We start from the raw sequence: 17,341 nt of genomic DNA on the forward strand, positions 1-17,341 counted from the left end.
TCCCCTGACTGCCCTGACCCCTATCCACCCCCTGCCTCCTGACAGACCCCGGGACTCCCATGCCCCATCCAACCTCCTCTGCTCCCTGACCGCCCTCTCCAGAGACCCCGCCCCTAACCACCACCCCATAATCCCACCCCCTATCCAATCAGGGGCGGCAGGTTTGTATGATTTTTGGTGGTGCCCAAGCAGAGCTGTCCCAACCATAGGACGGATCGGGGCAACCGCCCTGGACCCCGTGCTTTGGGGGGCCTTGTGCTTCAGGGGGACACAGGGTCCAGGGCAGCCTGGGGGCTTAGCGGGGAGCCTGGCACCAGCGAGCAACCCAGCCCCAGCATGCCCCACCCCTTCCCCCAAACCCCCACCACTGAACAACGCTTGGAGCCGGTGGGGTGGAGCAGAGCGGGCTGGGGCCAGGTCACTTGCTGCTACCAGCGCCAGACCCCCCGCTAACCCCCCAGGCTGCCCTGGACTCCTTGTCCCCCTGAAGAATATCCTGAGGCTCTCTCTGCCTGCAGCTCCCTCCCCCTCCCTGCAGGCGCGGCCCGGCCGCGCTGCCCCCGCCCCCCCCCCCCCCCCCCCCCCCGGGCCCCCCCCCCGCCCCTCCCCCCCCCCCCCCCCAACCATGAGGGAGGCTCCTAACAGCGTCTGGCTCAGCGCGGCGCCATACACGCTGCCCTGCGGGAGCACATAGCCCCGACCCCCACAGCTGTGCCTGCCCTGCATTAGTGTGTGCCCAGGCACACCTGGCACACCCCCTGCGCACGCCTATGGCTTTCTCCCATGCTGCCCCTCACACTTGGGAGGAGCTCCTCATAAACCTCCACACATCTATCTCATTATCCTCCTGCAAATCCCTCCTTAAAATTCTTCTTTTGCATCATGTCTATAAAAAAAACTGGCATGCTGATACCACTGCCTGTCATGTTGACCAATACTGTCTCATTGTTTCCTTGTACTTCCCTAACTGTATCCATCTGTTTTTCTCTTGTCTTACACTTAGATTGTAAGCTCTTGAGGCAGGGACCTTCTTTTTGTTTTGTGTTGTACAGAACCTAGCACAGTGGGGTTCTGGTCCATGACTAGGGCTCCTAGGTGCTACCATAGTGTAAATAATAAGAGATGGCAACAGGCAGCAGTCACGTGGGCTGGGCAGCACTGCAGGAGAGTAAAGAAAATAGAAAATCAAATGGTATGAAAATAATTGACTCTGCTGAATGCAAGACTAGTGGGGGCATAAGGCCTGATCTGAGGGCTGCTGGGCACCCACAGCTCCCATTGAGCTTTATCCCTTCTCAGCATCATGCCATTGGATAATATTTTAATGGTTGTTTTCAAACTAATTGCAGTAAATGGGTGTTCAGTATTAGCATGAAAAAGAACCTTCACCATCAAACAGGGATCTTATGAAGAAACATCAGGGCACTTACGCTGCAGCGTGGAGGCTGGTGTGGGAAATTAACGTTTAATCAGAATTTACCATTTTCTGAGTAATTTTTCTGGTTGACAATCTGACCACAGACTAGTCTGCAATTGCTTTTTATTCACATGTGACTGTCTCTGTCTGTGATACAGATCAATAGACCAAGACCACAAATTTAACCATGGAAACCACTGAATTATTGTACATGATACAGAGGCCAGTAGTGTGCTCTGCTGCACGAGTAGCAGTACATTGTGTCAAATGAGGGGAAGTACACAAACCTCTGGCAATGCTGTGATAAGATGGCTCCTATCTCTCAGCCATCCAGTATAGAACATTATTAACGCTCCCCACGTTGTTGCTCCTGTCTCCCTCCATTGAACTCCCCCCTTCTCTGCCCCATTGTACTTCCTCTTTCTCCCACATCCTTGCTGCCCACAGTGCAGGAGCAAGGTGTGTGTCCCAGGGCCTATCCCTCAGAATGCAGATCAGAGGGAGTAGAGCAAATGCAGTTGTGTGGGAGTTGCAAGCTGTGCAACTACACTGCAGAGTTGAGTGGCAATAGGAGATAACCAAAGAAAAGGCCGTTTTTCTCCTCCCCCAAATGTAGAAACATATTTAAATTAACTAGCAGGCAGGGCATACCCAGGCATGGACACTGTCAGGCTTAACATAATTAACAGGCAGCTGCTTTTCCCCCTCTTGGTTGCTAGAAGCTGCTGTCCTGGCTGCATCTATCTGGAGTGGGCTGCTGAGTGCTTCTCTCCCTGGCAGCCAGTGAAGGCACTGTGCTTTGAATGACTGGCTTCTCCAGATGCACACCCTGGTTCCCTTGGTCATTGAGCAGGAAGGAGAAAATGCAGGAAGCAAACTGAGCAGACAGCACATTGAGCAGCCAACCATGCAAGAGAACAAAATCAGTTGCTTTGGAGCCATCAGCAATCCTTCTTCTCCACCCCTAGTGGAGTCTGGACTGTTATGAGGGATGAAGAAAACATGCTGAGGAGGGGGAAAACATGATCTCGGATGATGGGTAGAGTAGTAGAGGGTTAAGCGACCCCATATGGACATTAGAGGGGAGGAAGTGGGCCTGCCATTTGGCTTTGCAGATGCTGCAGGGTAGTAGGCTTTGGCCACCCCCATTTCTTGTAGCAGAACACAGGTAGAGAGGAGCCAGGGCCTGTTGGTTGTAGGGTTTGGTTTTGGCATCAGAAGGGTTGGATGAGCATCTGAACTGATCCTGCACTGACCCTATGTTCATTTCTGGGAGGAGGGGGAGAGGTTAATACGTATTTTTGCTTTTGTCAGCATTGTTAGGGGGCTTATTCCTTCACCCTCTCACTTCCCTGGTCCTTCTCGCATGAACAGAGAGCAACAATACCTGAAGTCCAAAGGTGCAAACAACTCGATGTTTATTGGGGTGAACTTCCAGCAAGCATGATTCCAGTTTCCTTCCTCAGTGTCCTCCTTCCCAGCTCTGACACCACAGAGCCGTCCCTGCTCCCATTCCCTGTTCCCATTCCCCCCTTAGCAAAACATGATCCCAATTCCCTCACCCCCAGTCCCTGTTCCCATCTCCCCCCCCTTACTTCCTGATTGACTGCAGACTATATAGTAAAACTTGAGTTCTGCTTAACTATACCTTAACCAATTATTTTACTGAAATTTAACTAACCAATCCTGACACATTGTAACACGGTTATTTAACCAATTATATTCCACCACCTTAATTGGTTTACCCAACAAAATTAATCATACAGCAGACAAAAACAATTACAGAACCAGACAGAGACCATGCAAATAAACATACAAAACAATACAGAAGCGAGGATTTCACAACTACATCTATACAGACTTAAAGGTTTTTCAGCTGTGTCTATTGATAAGTGAGTTCTTACCAGACAGAAAACTATCAAACTAAATTTCCTTTCACATCTTCTAGGCTCTTCCCTTTCTCTGGAGGTGATAGGAATATCAGGACAGGATTGTATTCCTACCAGCCCAATAGCACCTTATTTCAATGTGATTAGTTTGGAATGTAAGGATGTGACCATACACTTCCCAGTTTATGGCTGCCTCTGCTGCTTAGCCGAAGGCCTTAGCCTAACCAGGCCTCAGACTGTCCCTTACATATAGAGAGAGTGATTTTTGATTCTTTCTTTTATACCTCTATAACTAGTTAAGTGATAAGAATACACCTAAATTCTTAAAGTATAGGCCTTTGCAGACAGGCCTGAATATCTATATCCTAACAAGCATGGCCATACACGTATTTTTGTAATGCTGAGGCTGCTTTTGTGCATGTTCTCATCTGGTTTTGTAATACTTGATTACAGTGATAAGGTACAATACATGGATCAGGACTTCTAGTGTGAAAGTTTATCTGAAATACCCTGTGCATTGAATTGCATGCCATTCAACTTAACGTGGAAGGACAAGGTGCTCTGTTGACCCTGTCAGGATTTTATTTCTAGAGACACCAAATATTTCAAACCTGATGCTAGACTACTAAGCCACCCTGTCTAGTAAGGAATAAGTGGGATATTGGCTCTTCCTGGTTCATCTATGTTTCTTATACTTGTTCTTTTGTATTTTTGTCACAATTTTCTTGGATTCTTAACCAGCAGGAGCAGTCAAGGCAGTAGGTCTGTAGAATCGTTAACCACTACTCCTTCAGACAATCAAAAGGAAACAACATGAGAGACTCTTCTGACTCTCTACCCACCTGAACCTGCTACCCCGACAGCCTTCTTACCTGGGAGAGATCAGAGATGGATCTTTGATCCACATTGTTCAACTATTAGGCCATTTGGCTGGCCAGTAGCTTTTTATGCTGTAATATATGGCATGAAGTGCCTCTGAGTGATATTAAAGAGCTCTGTTTTGTCTTAGCTATACATTTAAAATAAATAAACATTTACTAAGTTTTCCTACAATTGGGAAACAGGTGTTTAATATTAAAGTTGTTAATGATGGTAAACATTGATATGTCTAATAATAAGGAAGTGGTGGAACTCTTGAGGCAATGTCTATTATAATATGTTGCATGTTTACTTTTCAGAGTAGCAGCCGTGTTAGTCTGTATCCTCAAAAAGAACAGGAGTACTTGTGGCACCTTAGAGACTAACAAATTTATTAGAGCATAAGCTTTCGTGGGCTACAACCCACTTCTTCGGATGCATATAGAGTGAAACATTGAGGAGATATATATACACACATACAGAGAGCATGAACAGATGGGAGTTGTCTTACCAACTCTGAGAGGCCAATTAAGTAAGATTCAATCTATCTCCCCTTGTAAGTACTCTCACACTTGCTTCTTATCAAACTGTCTGTACTGGGCTATCTTGATTATCACTTCAAAAGTTTTTTTTCTCTTACTTAATTGGCCTCTCAGAGTTGGTAAGACAACTCCCACCTGTTCATGCTCTCTGTATGTGTGTATATATATCTCCTCAATGTTTCACTCTATATGCATCCGAAGAAGTGGGTTGTAGCCCACGAAAGCTTATGCTCTAATAAATTTGTTAGTCTCTAAGGTGCCACAAGTACTCCTGTTCTTTTTGCATGTTTACTGAAGTTGAATGAAAGGTGATTTGGTAGGGGAAAACGCCTTAAGAATTTTTACTTTCTCTAGTGTTGATAAAACCAATCTGGGACATGACAGTTTACCTGTTTTTAGCAAGCAGAGAAAACTGACCCTTCACAGTTTATATTCTGGACCTTCCTAATTTTTTCCAAGACAGTCCCAGTTCAGTTAATTGTATTTTATAGTCAACTTTATCTTAGAGCTATGGGAGTTGAGCGCTCAGCACCTTTCAGGATTAGGCCATTTATTTGAGATCAACTAAAGCAAAGTATTGTAGCATTGTGTATTAAACCTGATTTTGATCAAGATGTTCAAAGTGGCAGAGACATTAAGGCTAAAACCTCAGAGGAACAGACCAAATTGATATTTGGTTTTCCATAAAATCCAGGCAGAGTATACACAAGAACAGTACAACAGCTTCAGCAGCATGAGCTTTGGGTAGGAATTCTTCAGATTTGAGAAATGTATGCCAAGAAACAATTTTATCATTTTCAGGGGCTCTTCTTCCCATAGATGAAGATAGATGTAAATTAAATATTGGTATAGAATGGTCTAGACATCAAATTTGTAGTTAAAAGCTCTTGCTAGGTCATATAAACAAAGTATTTTCTTGATGCAGTTTTAGAAACTCACATGGTGCTGGCTGCTTAGACACTATTTAAAATTCAAGGATTTTTTGATGAAAATCATGATTAGTGACCCTTTTGCTGTTGATCACTAAAAGAAATAGCAACTGTGACACATTAGTTGTACATGAAGAAGAAATACTGTTTAGTCATCTGGTTACACATGGAACAGGAAAGTACAGATGACTAAAGGAGGGGAATTGTTGGTGGTTAGTCTGAAATGGTTGGTGGGCTCAGCACGATGAAAGCACAGCTTATCCAGATCTGCCTAAGATTAAGCAATACTTTATACTCAATGCACCATAGGCACCAGACAGGAAGCACTACATAAAATTTGTCATTGTTTCTTATTGCGTATACAATGGGGAAGAAATCCGTTCACTGAGAATGGCCATCATTCAGAGAGATTTCACTACCCCGAGGAATAATGGAGCTTACAGTTCATTCATGCAGTAGCTGTCCCATCATTATTTAAGAAATGCTTTGTGAAGGACTTTCTTTTGCAATACAACTGACATTTATAGACATTTTATAGTCATGTATTCAATGGTTTAAAAACCTGGGAACTGTAGTTTATTTTCACTGAGGGAGAATTTTCACAGCTGGTTGAATTTCTTTCAACAATAATTAAGAAAATCTAATGTACTAGAGCATGTAAAATATTAATTAAATTGAATGAGACAGGGACTAGTCCTTACATCTGTTCTTGCACTGAAGATTTACTGAGGAATAAACAAAGACTGGCTGTGATTTATAACTTAGTGGAAATTTCAGGGTTGGAAGAAATATTGGAATGAATTAATGCTGGAGGTAGGTGGAAATCTAAACTTTCTCTGGATTCACTTTTAGACAGTGATAGTACTGTTTACAACTTGCCTTTCCCAAAAAGAATTGTGTTAGAGGTACAGAAAAAAAAAATCAGGTAATATTTAAAATCTTATTGATATGTGCAGTTTCTTAATAAATTTGCTACACATAATTGAACAAAAACATCCTGCATGTTAATATTGCCCTGCCAAGCACAATTCAAAAAGTAATTTGAAAGAAAATAAACTCTCTTAGTAGGGCTGTCGATTAATCGCAGTTAACTCATGCGATTAACTGAAAAAAAAGTGATTAATGGCAGTTTTAATTGCACTGTTAAACAATAGAATACCAATTGACATTTATTAAATATTTTGGATGTTTTTCTACATTTTCAAATATATTTATTTCAATTACAACACAATACAAAGTGTAACCTGCTCATATTTATATTATTGATTACAAATATTTGCACTGTAAAAATGATAAACAAAAGATAGTATTTTTCAGTTCACCTCATACAAGTACTGTAGTGCAATCTCTTTATTGTGAAAATGCAATTTACAAATGTAGCATTATTTTTGTTACATAATTGCACTCAAAAACAAAAAAGTGCCAAACTTTAGAGCCTACAAGTCCACTCACTCCTACTTCTTGTTCGGCAATCACTAAGACAAACAAATTTGTTTACATTTACAGAAGATAATGTTGTCCACTTCTTATTTACAATATCACCAGAAACTGAGAACAGGCATTCGCATGGGACTTTTGTAGCTGGTATTGCAAGGTATTTACATGCCAGATATGCTAAACATTCATATGCCCCTTCACGCTTTGGCCACCATTCCAGAGGATATGCTGATGATGCTCATTTAAAAAAAAAAGTGTTAATTAAATTTGTAACTTAGCTCCCTGGGGGCTGTATGTCTCCAGCTGTTTTACCCACATTCTGCCATATATTTCCTGTTATAGCAGTCTTGGCTGATGACTCAGAACGTGTTGTTCATTTTAAGAACACTTTCGCTGCAGCTCTGACAAAAAGCAAAGAAGGTATCAATGTGAGATTTCTAAAGATAGCTACAGCACTCGACCCAAGGTTTAAGAATGTGAAGTGCCTTCCAAAATCTGAGAGGGATGAAGTGTGGACCATACTTTCAGAAGTCTTAAAAGAGCAACACTCCAATGCAGAAACTACAGAACCTGAACCACCAAAAAAGAAAATCAACCTTCTGCTGGTGGCATCTGACTCAGATTATGAAAATAACATGCGTCGGTCTGCTCTGCTTTGGATTGTTATCGAGCAGAGCCTGTCATCAGCATGTCCTTTGGAATGGTGGTTGAAGCATGAAGGGACATATGAATCTTTAGCACAGCTGCACTGTAAATATCTTGCGAAACTGGCTGAACAAGAAATAGGACTGAGTTGACCTGTACTCTACAGTTTTACCTTGTTTTATTTTTGAATGCCATTTTTTGTACATCATTCTACATTTGTAAGTTCAACTTTCATGATAAGATTGTACTACAGTACTTGTATTAGGTGAATTAAAAAATACTATCTTTTGTTTTTACAGTGCAAATATTTGTAATCATAAACAAATATAAAGTGAACACTGTACACTTTGTATTCTGTGTTGTAACAAATCAATATATTTGAAAATGTAGAAAACATTCAAATACATTGTATGCTATTGTTTAACAGTGCGATCAAGCATAACTATTTTTTTAAATCGCTTGACAGACCTATTTCTTAGGAAAATAGCTATCAGCCATCCTGGCTTATGTCAATGAGTGCCAAGATATGACAAGCTCTAAAAGCCCCTACATTATAATATAAATACCAAACTTCCTGCTGATCATCTACTGTGTGCTGGCTATAATAGATTTGCCCATTTCACCCAAGCTGTTAACAAAACAAACCCACCGCATTAATGTGCTTGCTTGAAGATTATAGTGTGGTATGTTTTGGGGACTGTGTGCTGAGCCCAGTGGCCAGTTGGCTACGCTGAGAGCTGACTAACCAGGCTCTAGCCTGCTATCCTTTGATCTCTAGTCCCTTTTGGATCCCTTCAAAATGTGGCAGGCTAATTCAGAGAGAGCAGGGGTTTAAAAATCTTAAATGACCAGAGCTAGCGAACAGAGGAGTTTAGAGAGGGAGTATGAGAGGCAGATTCACCTAACAAACATACTCTAAACTTAGGCCAATAACCCACCCACCCCCAAAAACCATCAAATCCTTCAAGAGTAAAAATAATGCAGTCTGAAGTCCAGCAGCAGAGTGTGCGTTATCCAGTTCATTGCACTGAATGTAGTGTGTGATATGTATGCAAGCATGCAATGCAAGCAGCTCACGGTCCTCAGACACAGTACAGGCTCTTGAGACCAGAGTGGATGAACTGGAGAAGCTAAGTGAGACAGCTCCTCCTACATAGAGAAGACTTTCATGGACACAGTAGAGAGCAGTCCCACCCCCACTCTGATAGCCTCTGTGCTGTTAAGGAGAATGAAAGTCTCAGGGAAGGAGAGCATCAAGCTGGAACAGAAGGCAACAATCCCGTAGCTGGGACCTTCCTACCAACTGATGTCTTGGTATCCTCTTGCACTGAGGATACCTTTCCTGAGGAGGGAACCCTAGTTACTAGGAAGAGCCAGATACTAGTAATGGGAGATTCAATTATTAGAAATATAAATAGTTGTGATTCTCCCAGTCATCACAAACCCATGGTAAATTGCCTGCCAGGTGCAAAGTTTGCAGATCTCACAAGCCATCTAGACAGACTTATGTGCAGTGCTGGGGAGGAACTGGTGGTTGTGGTACATGAAGGTACCAGTGACATAGGGAAAGGTAGGAGAGAGGTCTTGGAAGCCAAATTTAGGCTGCGAGGTAAGAGTAAAGTCCAGGATCTCTATGGTAACAGTCTCTGAAATGGTTCCAGTTCTACACTCAGTACCAGGAAGATACAGAACTGGAGGGTCTCAATGTGTGGATCAGATAATGGTGTACGAAGGAGGGTTCTAGGTTTACTAGGAACTGGGGAACCTTTTGGGAAAGGAGGAGCTTATATAAGAAGCATGGGCTCCCTCTAAACCAAAATGGAACCCGACTGTTACCATGTAACATTAAAAAAAAAATCCCTTACAATCTTTTTAAACTACAGGCTGAGGGAAAGCTGATAGGTGCAGCAGAGCACAAGCTTCAGGCAGAAACATCACTTAGGGATGAGTTTATTAAAGGGGACCTCTATCCTAGTGTAGTAGATAGGAGAGAAATTGGTAAAGTACAGGTAGGAGCAGTGAAATGTAAGAATCCTATTTAAATATAACATAGGAAGGCCAGCAACCTGAATATTGACACAATGTACACATGCTTGTACACAAATGCTGGAAGTCTAGTTCACCCATCTTACTATTTAGAGTAACTTGCATTAAAGGAGGATACTGATATAATAATATGCATCACGGAAACTTTGTGGAATGAGGATAATCAATAGGACACTGTAATACCATCATACAAAATATATAGGAATGACAGAGTATGTCACACTTTCACTATATGTGAAAGAAAGCATAGAGTCAAATAAAGTAAAAATCTTAAATGAATCAAACTGTACCACAGAATTTCTACGGACAGAAATTTCATGCTTGAACAATAAGAGGATAGCAATAGCAATTTACTACTAACCACTTGACCAGTATGGTGATGGTGAAATGCTTAGGGAGATTAGAGAGGCTACAAAGGCAGAAAACACAGTAATAACAGGGGGGTTCAACTATCTCCACATTGACTGGGTACATGCAGGGGTGCTGGAACAATTTGTATAGTGGGGGTGCTGAGAGCCATTGAATCAAACTGTAAACCCTGTATATGATGGAAACCACTTCAAGTCAGAGGGTGCAGCAGTAGCACCCCCAGTTCCAACATCTATGGGTACATGTCACCTCAGGATGGGATGCAGAGGTAAAACTTCTAGACATTACTAGATAAATGACTGCTTCTTGGAGCAGTTAGTCCTGGAACCCACCAGAGGAGAGGCAATTTCTGATTTAGTCCTAAGTGGAGCACAGGATCTGGTCCAAAAGGTGCATATAGCTGAACCACTCAGTAATAGCAACCATAATGTAATTAAATTTAACATTCTCATAGGGGAAAAAATGCAAAAAGAAACCAACCACAACAGTATTTAACTTCAAAAAGTGGAACTATACAAAAATGAGGAAGCTAGTTAAATGGAAATTAAAAGGAACAGTCACAAGAGTGAAATGCCTTCAAACTGCATGAACATTAAAAACACCATAATAGAGGCTGAAACAATGTATACTCCAAATAAAAAAAAAAAAAAAAAAACAGTAAGAGAACCACAATAATGCCACCATTGCTAAACCGCAGCATAAAAGAGGAAATTAGAGGCAAAAAGGCAAAAAATTGGAAAGTCAAATCCTTGTGAGGAAAACAGAAAGGAGCATAAACTCTGGCAAGTTAGGTATAGGAAATATAAGGCAGGCCAGGAAAGAATTTGAAGAGCAACTGACTAAGGACACACAAACTAATTTCTTTAAGGACATCAGAAGCAGGAAGTCTGCCAGTCAGTGGGGCCACTGGATGATTGAGGTGCTAAAGGAACACTCCAGGAAGACAAGACTGTGTTGGAGAAGCTAAATGAATTCTTTGCATCCTTCTTGAATATGGGGGAGATCCCCACGCCTGAGTCTTTCTTATTAGGTGACAAATCTGAGGAACTATTCCAGATAGAGGTGTCAATAGAGGAGGTTTTGGAACAAACCAATAAATTAAACAGTAATAAGTCACTAGGACCAGACGGTATTCACCCAAGAGTTCAGAAGGAACTCAAATATGAAACTGCAGAACTACTAACTGACATGTAACCTATTGCTTAATGAAATCAGACTGTACCAGGAGAGTAGGTAATGTAACACTGATTTAAAAAAAAAAAAAAAAAAAGGTTCCAGAGGTTACCTGGTAATTACAAGCTGGTAAGCCAAATTTCAGTACTAGGAAAATTGGCAGAAACAGAATTATCAGACACATAGATGAACACAAATTGTTGGGGAGGAGCCAACATGCTTTTGTAAAGGGAAATCAATCATTCCTCACCAATCTATTAAAATACTTTAAGGGAGTCAACAACCATTGATATAGTCTATTTGGACTTTCAGAAAGCTTTTGACAAGATCCCTCACCAAAGCAAAACTAAGCAGTCATGCGGTAAGAGAGAAGGTCCTCTCATAGATCAGTAATTAGTAAAAAAGATAAGAAAGAGTAGGAATAAATGCCAGTTTTCACAATGAAGTGAGAGAAACATTTTCATAAATGACCTGAAAAAAAGGGGTGAATAGTGGCAAAATTTGTAGACGATACAAAATTACTCAGGATAGTTAAGTCCAACGCTGACTGCAAAGAATTACAAAGAGATCTCACAAAACTGGGTGACAAAGAGGCAGATGAAATTCACTGTTGATAAGAGCACACTGGAAAACAAAATCCCAACAATACGTACAAAAAGAAAGATCTTGGAGTCATAGTTCTCTGAAAACATCCGCTCAATGTGCAGCAGCAGTCAAAAGAGCTAACGATGTTAGAAACAATTAGGAAAGAGAGAGATAATAAAACAGAAAATCTGGTAATGCCATCTTGGCATTAACCAATGCCAACTGTGTGCAGTTCTGGTTGCCCTATTTCAAAAGAAGATACTAGAATTGGAAAAGGTACAGATAAGGGCAACAAAAATGATTAGGAGTATAGCACAGCTTCCATAACAGGAGAGATTAACAGATGACTAAGGGCGGACATGATAGAGGTCTATAAAATCATGAATGGTGTGGAGAAAGTGACTAACAACGCATTGTTTAGCCCATCACATACCAGAAGTACTAGGTGAAATTATTACTCAGCAGGTTTAAAACCAACCTAAGGAAATACTTCTTCACACAACACACTGTTGACCTGTGGAATTCATTGCCAGGGAATGTTGTGAAGGCCAAAAAATGTAACTGGGTTCAAAAAGAATTAGATAAGCTCTTGGAGGTTAGGTCCATCAAAGGCTATTAACTAAACTGGTCAGGTAAGCAACCCCATGTTCCGAGTGTCCTTAAACCTCCAACTGCCAGGAACGGAGACCGGACAAGAGGATGGATCACTTGAAATTGCCCTGTTCTGTTCATTCCCTCTGACACATCTAGCACTAGCCACTGTCAGAGACAGGATACTAGGATAGATGGACCATTGGTTGGATTGAGAATGGCCACGCTTATTAAGTTCAAGGATCAATCTGGGGAGAATTTGGAGAAAAACAACAAAACTGTTTAAGTACTAGAGAAATTGGTTTATGAAGAAAGATTAAATGTGGCTTGGCTAAGTGAGGACTCTGAGCAGAATACGATAACTGTTCACAAGTATTTGAAGGGTGTAAACAAAGACAAATACTTTAGGGTTTTACAACAGTGTGTAATTAGGGGTAACGTGTTTGAAATTTTGAAAAATGAAGACTCAATAAGAGGAGAAAAACTGACAGCGAGATCTATTAGGCTGTGAAATAGCCTCTCTCAAGCAAAGTGGTGGAAGGACTAGAAATTTAGACAAAGCACTACGCAGTGTACCGTAGGGAACAATTCTTATTAGTAGGAGATAGACGAGATGGGCCAACAGGGTTTTTCCATCTCTCATTTCTATTATTTGTAGGGGAGCAGGTGTGACCGAACATTGTACATTACAATAATTGCAAAATGTTATATTTGGTCTAACACATAGAGGTTGTTAAATTTTCTTTTTCTTTTTTTCTTTTAAAGGCCTCTTCCTTATCTTAGGCTTGATGCTGTACCCTGCAGGCTGGGGCTGCCAGAAGGCAATAAGCTATTGTGGACATTATGCTTCTGCTTATAAACTAGGAGACTGCTCATTGGGCTGGGCCTTCTACACAGCTATCGGTGGCACTGGTCTGACATTCATCTGTGCCGTCTTCTCAGCGCAAGCAGAAATTGCCACATCTAGTGACAAAGTGCAAGAAGAAATTGAAGAGGGGAAAAACCTTATCTGCCTCCTTTAAATACAATGGAAAAAAGATCAGTGTCTATTTTGCTTTTAAATGACTTGATAAAAGGATCCACATTGTGTGATTTAGCCTTATGCAGTCTAGCCTTGAACTACTGAAGCAACATTCTATCCCTTGCTGGGCGATGAGGACCAGAGAAAGGAGGATCTCAAGCGAAGAGAGTGTAGATATGTGGGAATTTTTGGTGTGACTACATTGTCAGGACTCAGCAGAATATACAACTTGAGAGTGAGGCGGGGGAGTGTATATAGTGAACAAACGTTGTAATATACCTGACAATTTCTGATTTGATCAGATCACATTCTCCACGTTGGTCACTTTGAAGGATCTGCATTAAAATAATAAAAGCCAGCACATTTCTACTATGTACAGGACTAGCCTATTTAATCAGGTTTTGTTTTCAAGGGCTTCAATCACTTGTGAACATTTTATTGCCATCTGGTTTGGTACTATAGTTAATATTGTGGTGCTTGTTGATGAGTTTTAAAATTACTTAAAGCACAACTGTTGGGTGTGTTTTTTTTAGATAATTAAATGCATGACAAAGAGAACAGGGTTGACATTAAGACCTTGCTAAAAGTGGTATAAACTGTAAAGAAAGTGAGGCAGGGGCTCATATTATTTAGTTTGTTCTGGCATGAAATATCAGTAACAAGTGGTAGATACATTATATTTTAGCAGCTAGATTTGAAGTTAAATTATTTTTGTTTCATAGCAGAGCCAGGGGAACTGTTGTTACGCTGGAGTTTACCTATATAAAATAAAAATGGTAGAAGTAATGCTTTAGTATCTAAATGTGTGAAACACTGAACTTTGGATACAAAAATGGTGTCTTTACTAGAAATCCCAGGAATCCTCAATATTTAGGAAAAACATTATAGTCTCTCTGCAGTACAACTGACAGGGTTATTTTGTGAATGCCAACAAGTATTGACAGTGCCTCACTCTTCAGTAAAAATATGAACTGTATGTTGGGTTTACAGTTACAATATTTCTCTGTTTGCCAAAAGAAACCTCATTCCCAGTCCACAGGCCAGTGTCTTGTGTCTCAGAGCCAGTTTAGTCTGTAATAGACGTTCACCCTGCAGGAGGCAATGCCAAATTCTAAATGTTTGTGGGGAAACCTTTTCCCACTCTTTTTAACCACATTTGGTATGGACCCATTTCCAGCACATCAGCAGAAGCAGAAATATGACTTGCCACGAGTGACATTCCTTTCCAAAACGCGTTCCATTCAGTCATATTACTTGTGTTGTTTCTCCAGTTACTGGAATTATCCTTGAGAGCAGATTAAAAGGATATCAGAAGAAAGAATACTGTACTGCCTTGGGGACGCATGAGCACAATCAAGGGTTTAATAGATAACTATTCACTTGATATTTGATTGGAAATTTTAATTTTATAACCGTTTATTTCATGGTTGTGGTGAAATACTAGCAGGCACTGAAGGCTGAGCCTACTGTTAGAAAGCTACACAGAACCACTAGAGGTGTCTGCAAGTTTATCCATTTTTCTGTACTGTTAAAAATCAAATAACTTCTGCAGACAGAGAATATGATAAGCCTCTGGATTACATGAGTGATTTGGTGTAGAAAACAGCAAATTAGTAAGAAATGTGTGAAGGTTTTGTGTTCTTATTTTTGCTGCATCCCTCTAGCATGACCTAGAGCTGAGGGAAATGCAGCTTGCATTAACTATGCACAGTCTTACTAATGTTATACCATTAAATGTAAAAGGTTTCTTTGGAGCACATATGGTCCCTATGCTTTTTGAATTCTTGATCTGCTCCTGTGGAAGTCTCCTTCCCAGGAACACTTCTTTAGAAATTATTGATCTGTGTGAGAGATTCTAGTGAGGGCCCAAGCTTCCACTCTAAAGGCTTAAAAAGACAATGTCGCTATCTTTTTAATAAATGGGTAGTTTGTAAACTCCAGTTGGTAATAATGCTGCCTCTCTAATAAGTTAAATCAATTAATTTTCTTTTTAAAGTGGAATAATTTTGTTCTGGTCTGATCCTGATAAACCAGACCTGTTACTTTGGACCCATTAAATTGATAGGTTGTAGTAGTGCTCCAGAATCAATGTGCTGGAGTAGCAGCCCCAGCCCCTGGAGTGCCATTTGTGAAGTATCAGAGTCCCTGTTTCTCTGTAAATACAAATCCAAGCCCCCTACACAGCCATGCTGCTGACACCTCTGTTCTCCTGTGCACATTCCCAATGTCAGGGCAGAATGATGTGGAGGGTCTTATGCTAGCCACAGGGCAAAACTCCCCCCTTCGTAATATTTATAATTTTCTTTTTCACCGCTGCATTGTGAGAACCCAGCCTTTCCTCTTGTTAACGCAGAATTCACACTTGAGAAACCTGCATTTCCCCCCTCCCAATCCCATTGCACTCTTATACAAGATTTTAAAACGGGTAACTCACTTTTTCTTTTAAATATTTAACATAAAATAAAGCTATGGGCTGGAACCATTTATGTCAAGTGTCTGCACAAAGCAAGTTTTTTCTTTTTAAACAAATTATAACCACTTGCAAAAATTGGTGAGTTAGGGCAAAACTGTAGCCACAGCATCATAATGTGTCTTATTTGAAACTGTGCACCTTTGAAATATGTTTCCTTGTATATACAAAGTATACCTTACAAAGCACACGCTCCAAATTTTCAACCATATTATTTGTATGTGGCTGAATCCTATAAAAAAAACCCTGTAAGAACCCTCCACTTTAGAATACAGATGCAAAGTTATTGCTTGTTCTACAGCTGCTACTACTTCACAGGCCTCCCCCCATTGGAACCATACAAGCTGGGGCACTAGAACAACTGTGATATAGAACTTTAACTAGAAGGGGGTCTTAAGTGCTGTGAACAACACATGGAATTGGGGTGAAGATAAATTATATTCTGTTTTTTTTTTTCTAACGTTGTAATTTGTTTTTCTTTAGGAAGATAGTGTGCCAATGTTAAAAAAAAAAAATCACTGCCACCAAATCATGACACTCTCTTAATATAGTGTCACAAATATGTTAAAAATCCAAGTACTACATTAATCAATGACAGATCACTGTTTTCAAAGGTGGTGTGCAATGCTTAACTGAACTGGTTTGGACCGTGTATGCTCCATGTATTGTGTGACTTAAAAAAAACCCCAGTGAACAATGTATTATTAGGACATAACTATGTTAAGTCTTTACAGTGCTGAAAATATTAAATGTTGGGTTTTATAGTACTGTGCATAAAAGATATTTGTTTTGCATGTGTTTTTCTGAATTTGTAAGGGAAGTGGACCAGCTTCTATTATTGTACTAATACAACATCAAACTTTTTTGGCCTCTGTCTTCACAAACAAGGTCAGCTCCCAGACTGCTAGACTGGGCAGCACAGTATGGGGAGGAGGTGACCAGCCCTCCGTGGAGAAAGTAGTTCGGGACTATTTAGAAAAACTGGATGAGCACAAATCCATGGGGCCGGATGCGCTGCATCTGAGGGTGCTAAAGGAGTTGGCGGATGTGATTGCGGCGCCATTGGCCATCATCTTTGAAAACTCATGGCGATCAGGGGAGGTCCCGGATGACTGGAAAAAGACTAATGTAGTGCCCATCTTTAAAAAAGGGAAGGAGGAGGATCCGGGGAACTACAGGCCAGTCAGCCTCACCTCAGTCCCTGGAAAAATCATGGAGCAGGTCCTCAAGGAATCAATTATGAAACACTTAGAGGAGAGGAAAGTGATCAGGAACAGTCAGCATGGATTCACCAAGGGGAAGTCCTGCCTGACTAACCTAATTGCCTTCTATGATGAGATAACTGGGTCTGTGGATGAGGGGAAAGCAG

The 17,341-nt window shown here is 40.9% G+C and overlaps 1 protein-coding gene across 1 annotated transcript in view; it reads left to right on the forward strand.

The window, feature by feature from the left end:
* LHFPL2 (LHFPL tetraspan subfamily member 2) overlaps positions 1-16,886 on the forward strand; it is a 116,423-nt gene extending 99,537 nt beyond the window's left edge. The window contains exon 3 of the mRNA XM_029910928.1: positions 13,247-16,886. Within this exon, the coding sequence (XP_029766788.1) occupies positions 13,247-13,503 (257 nt within the window). The 3' untranslated portion in view covers positions 13,504-16,886. The remainder of the gene's footprint in view (positions 1-13,246) is intronic.
* Positions 16,887-17,341: the final 455 nt, after the last annotated feature.

The sequence above is a fragment of the Terrapene carolina genome, unplaced genomic scaffold, assembly GCF_002925995.2.
Source record: "Terrapene carolina triunguis isolate 2854851 unplaced genomic scaffold, T_m_triunguis-2.0 Scaffold69, whole genome shotgun sequence".
Taxonomy (NCBI): Eukaryota; Metazoa; Chordata; order Testudines; family Emydidae; genus Terrapene; species Terrapene triunguis.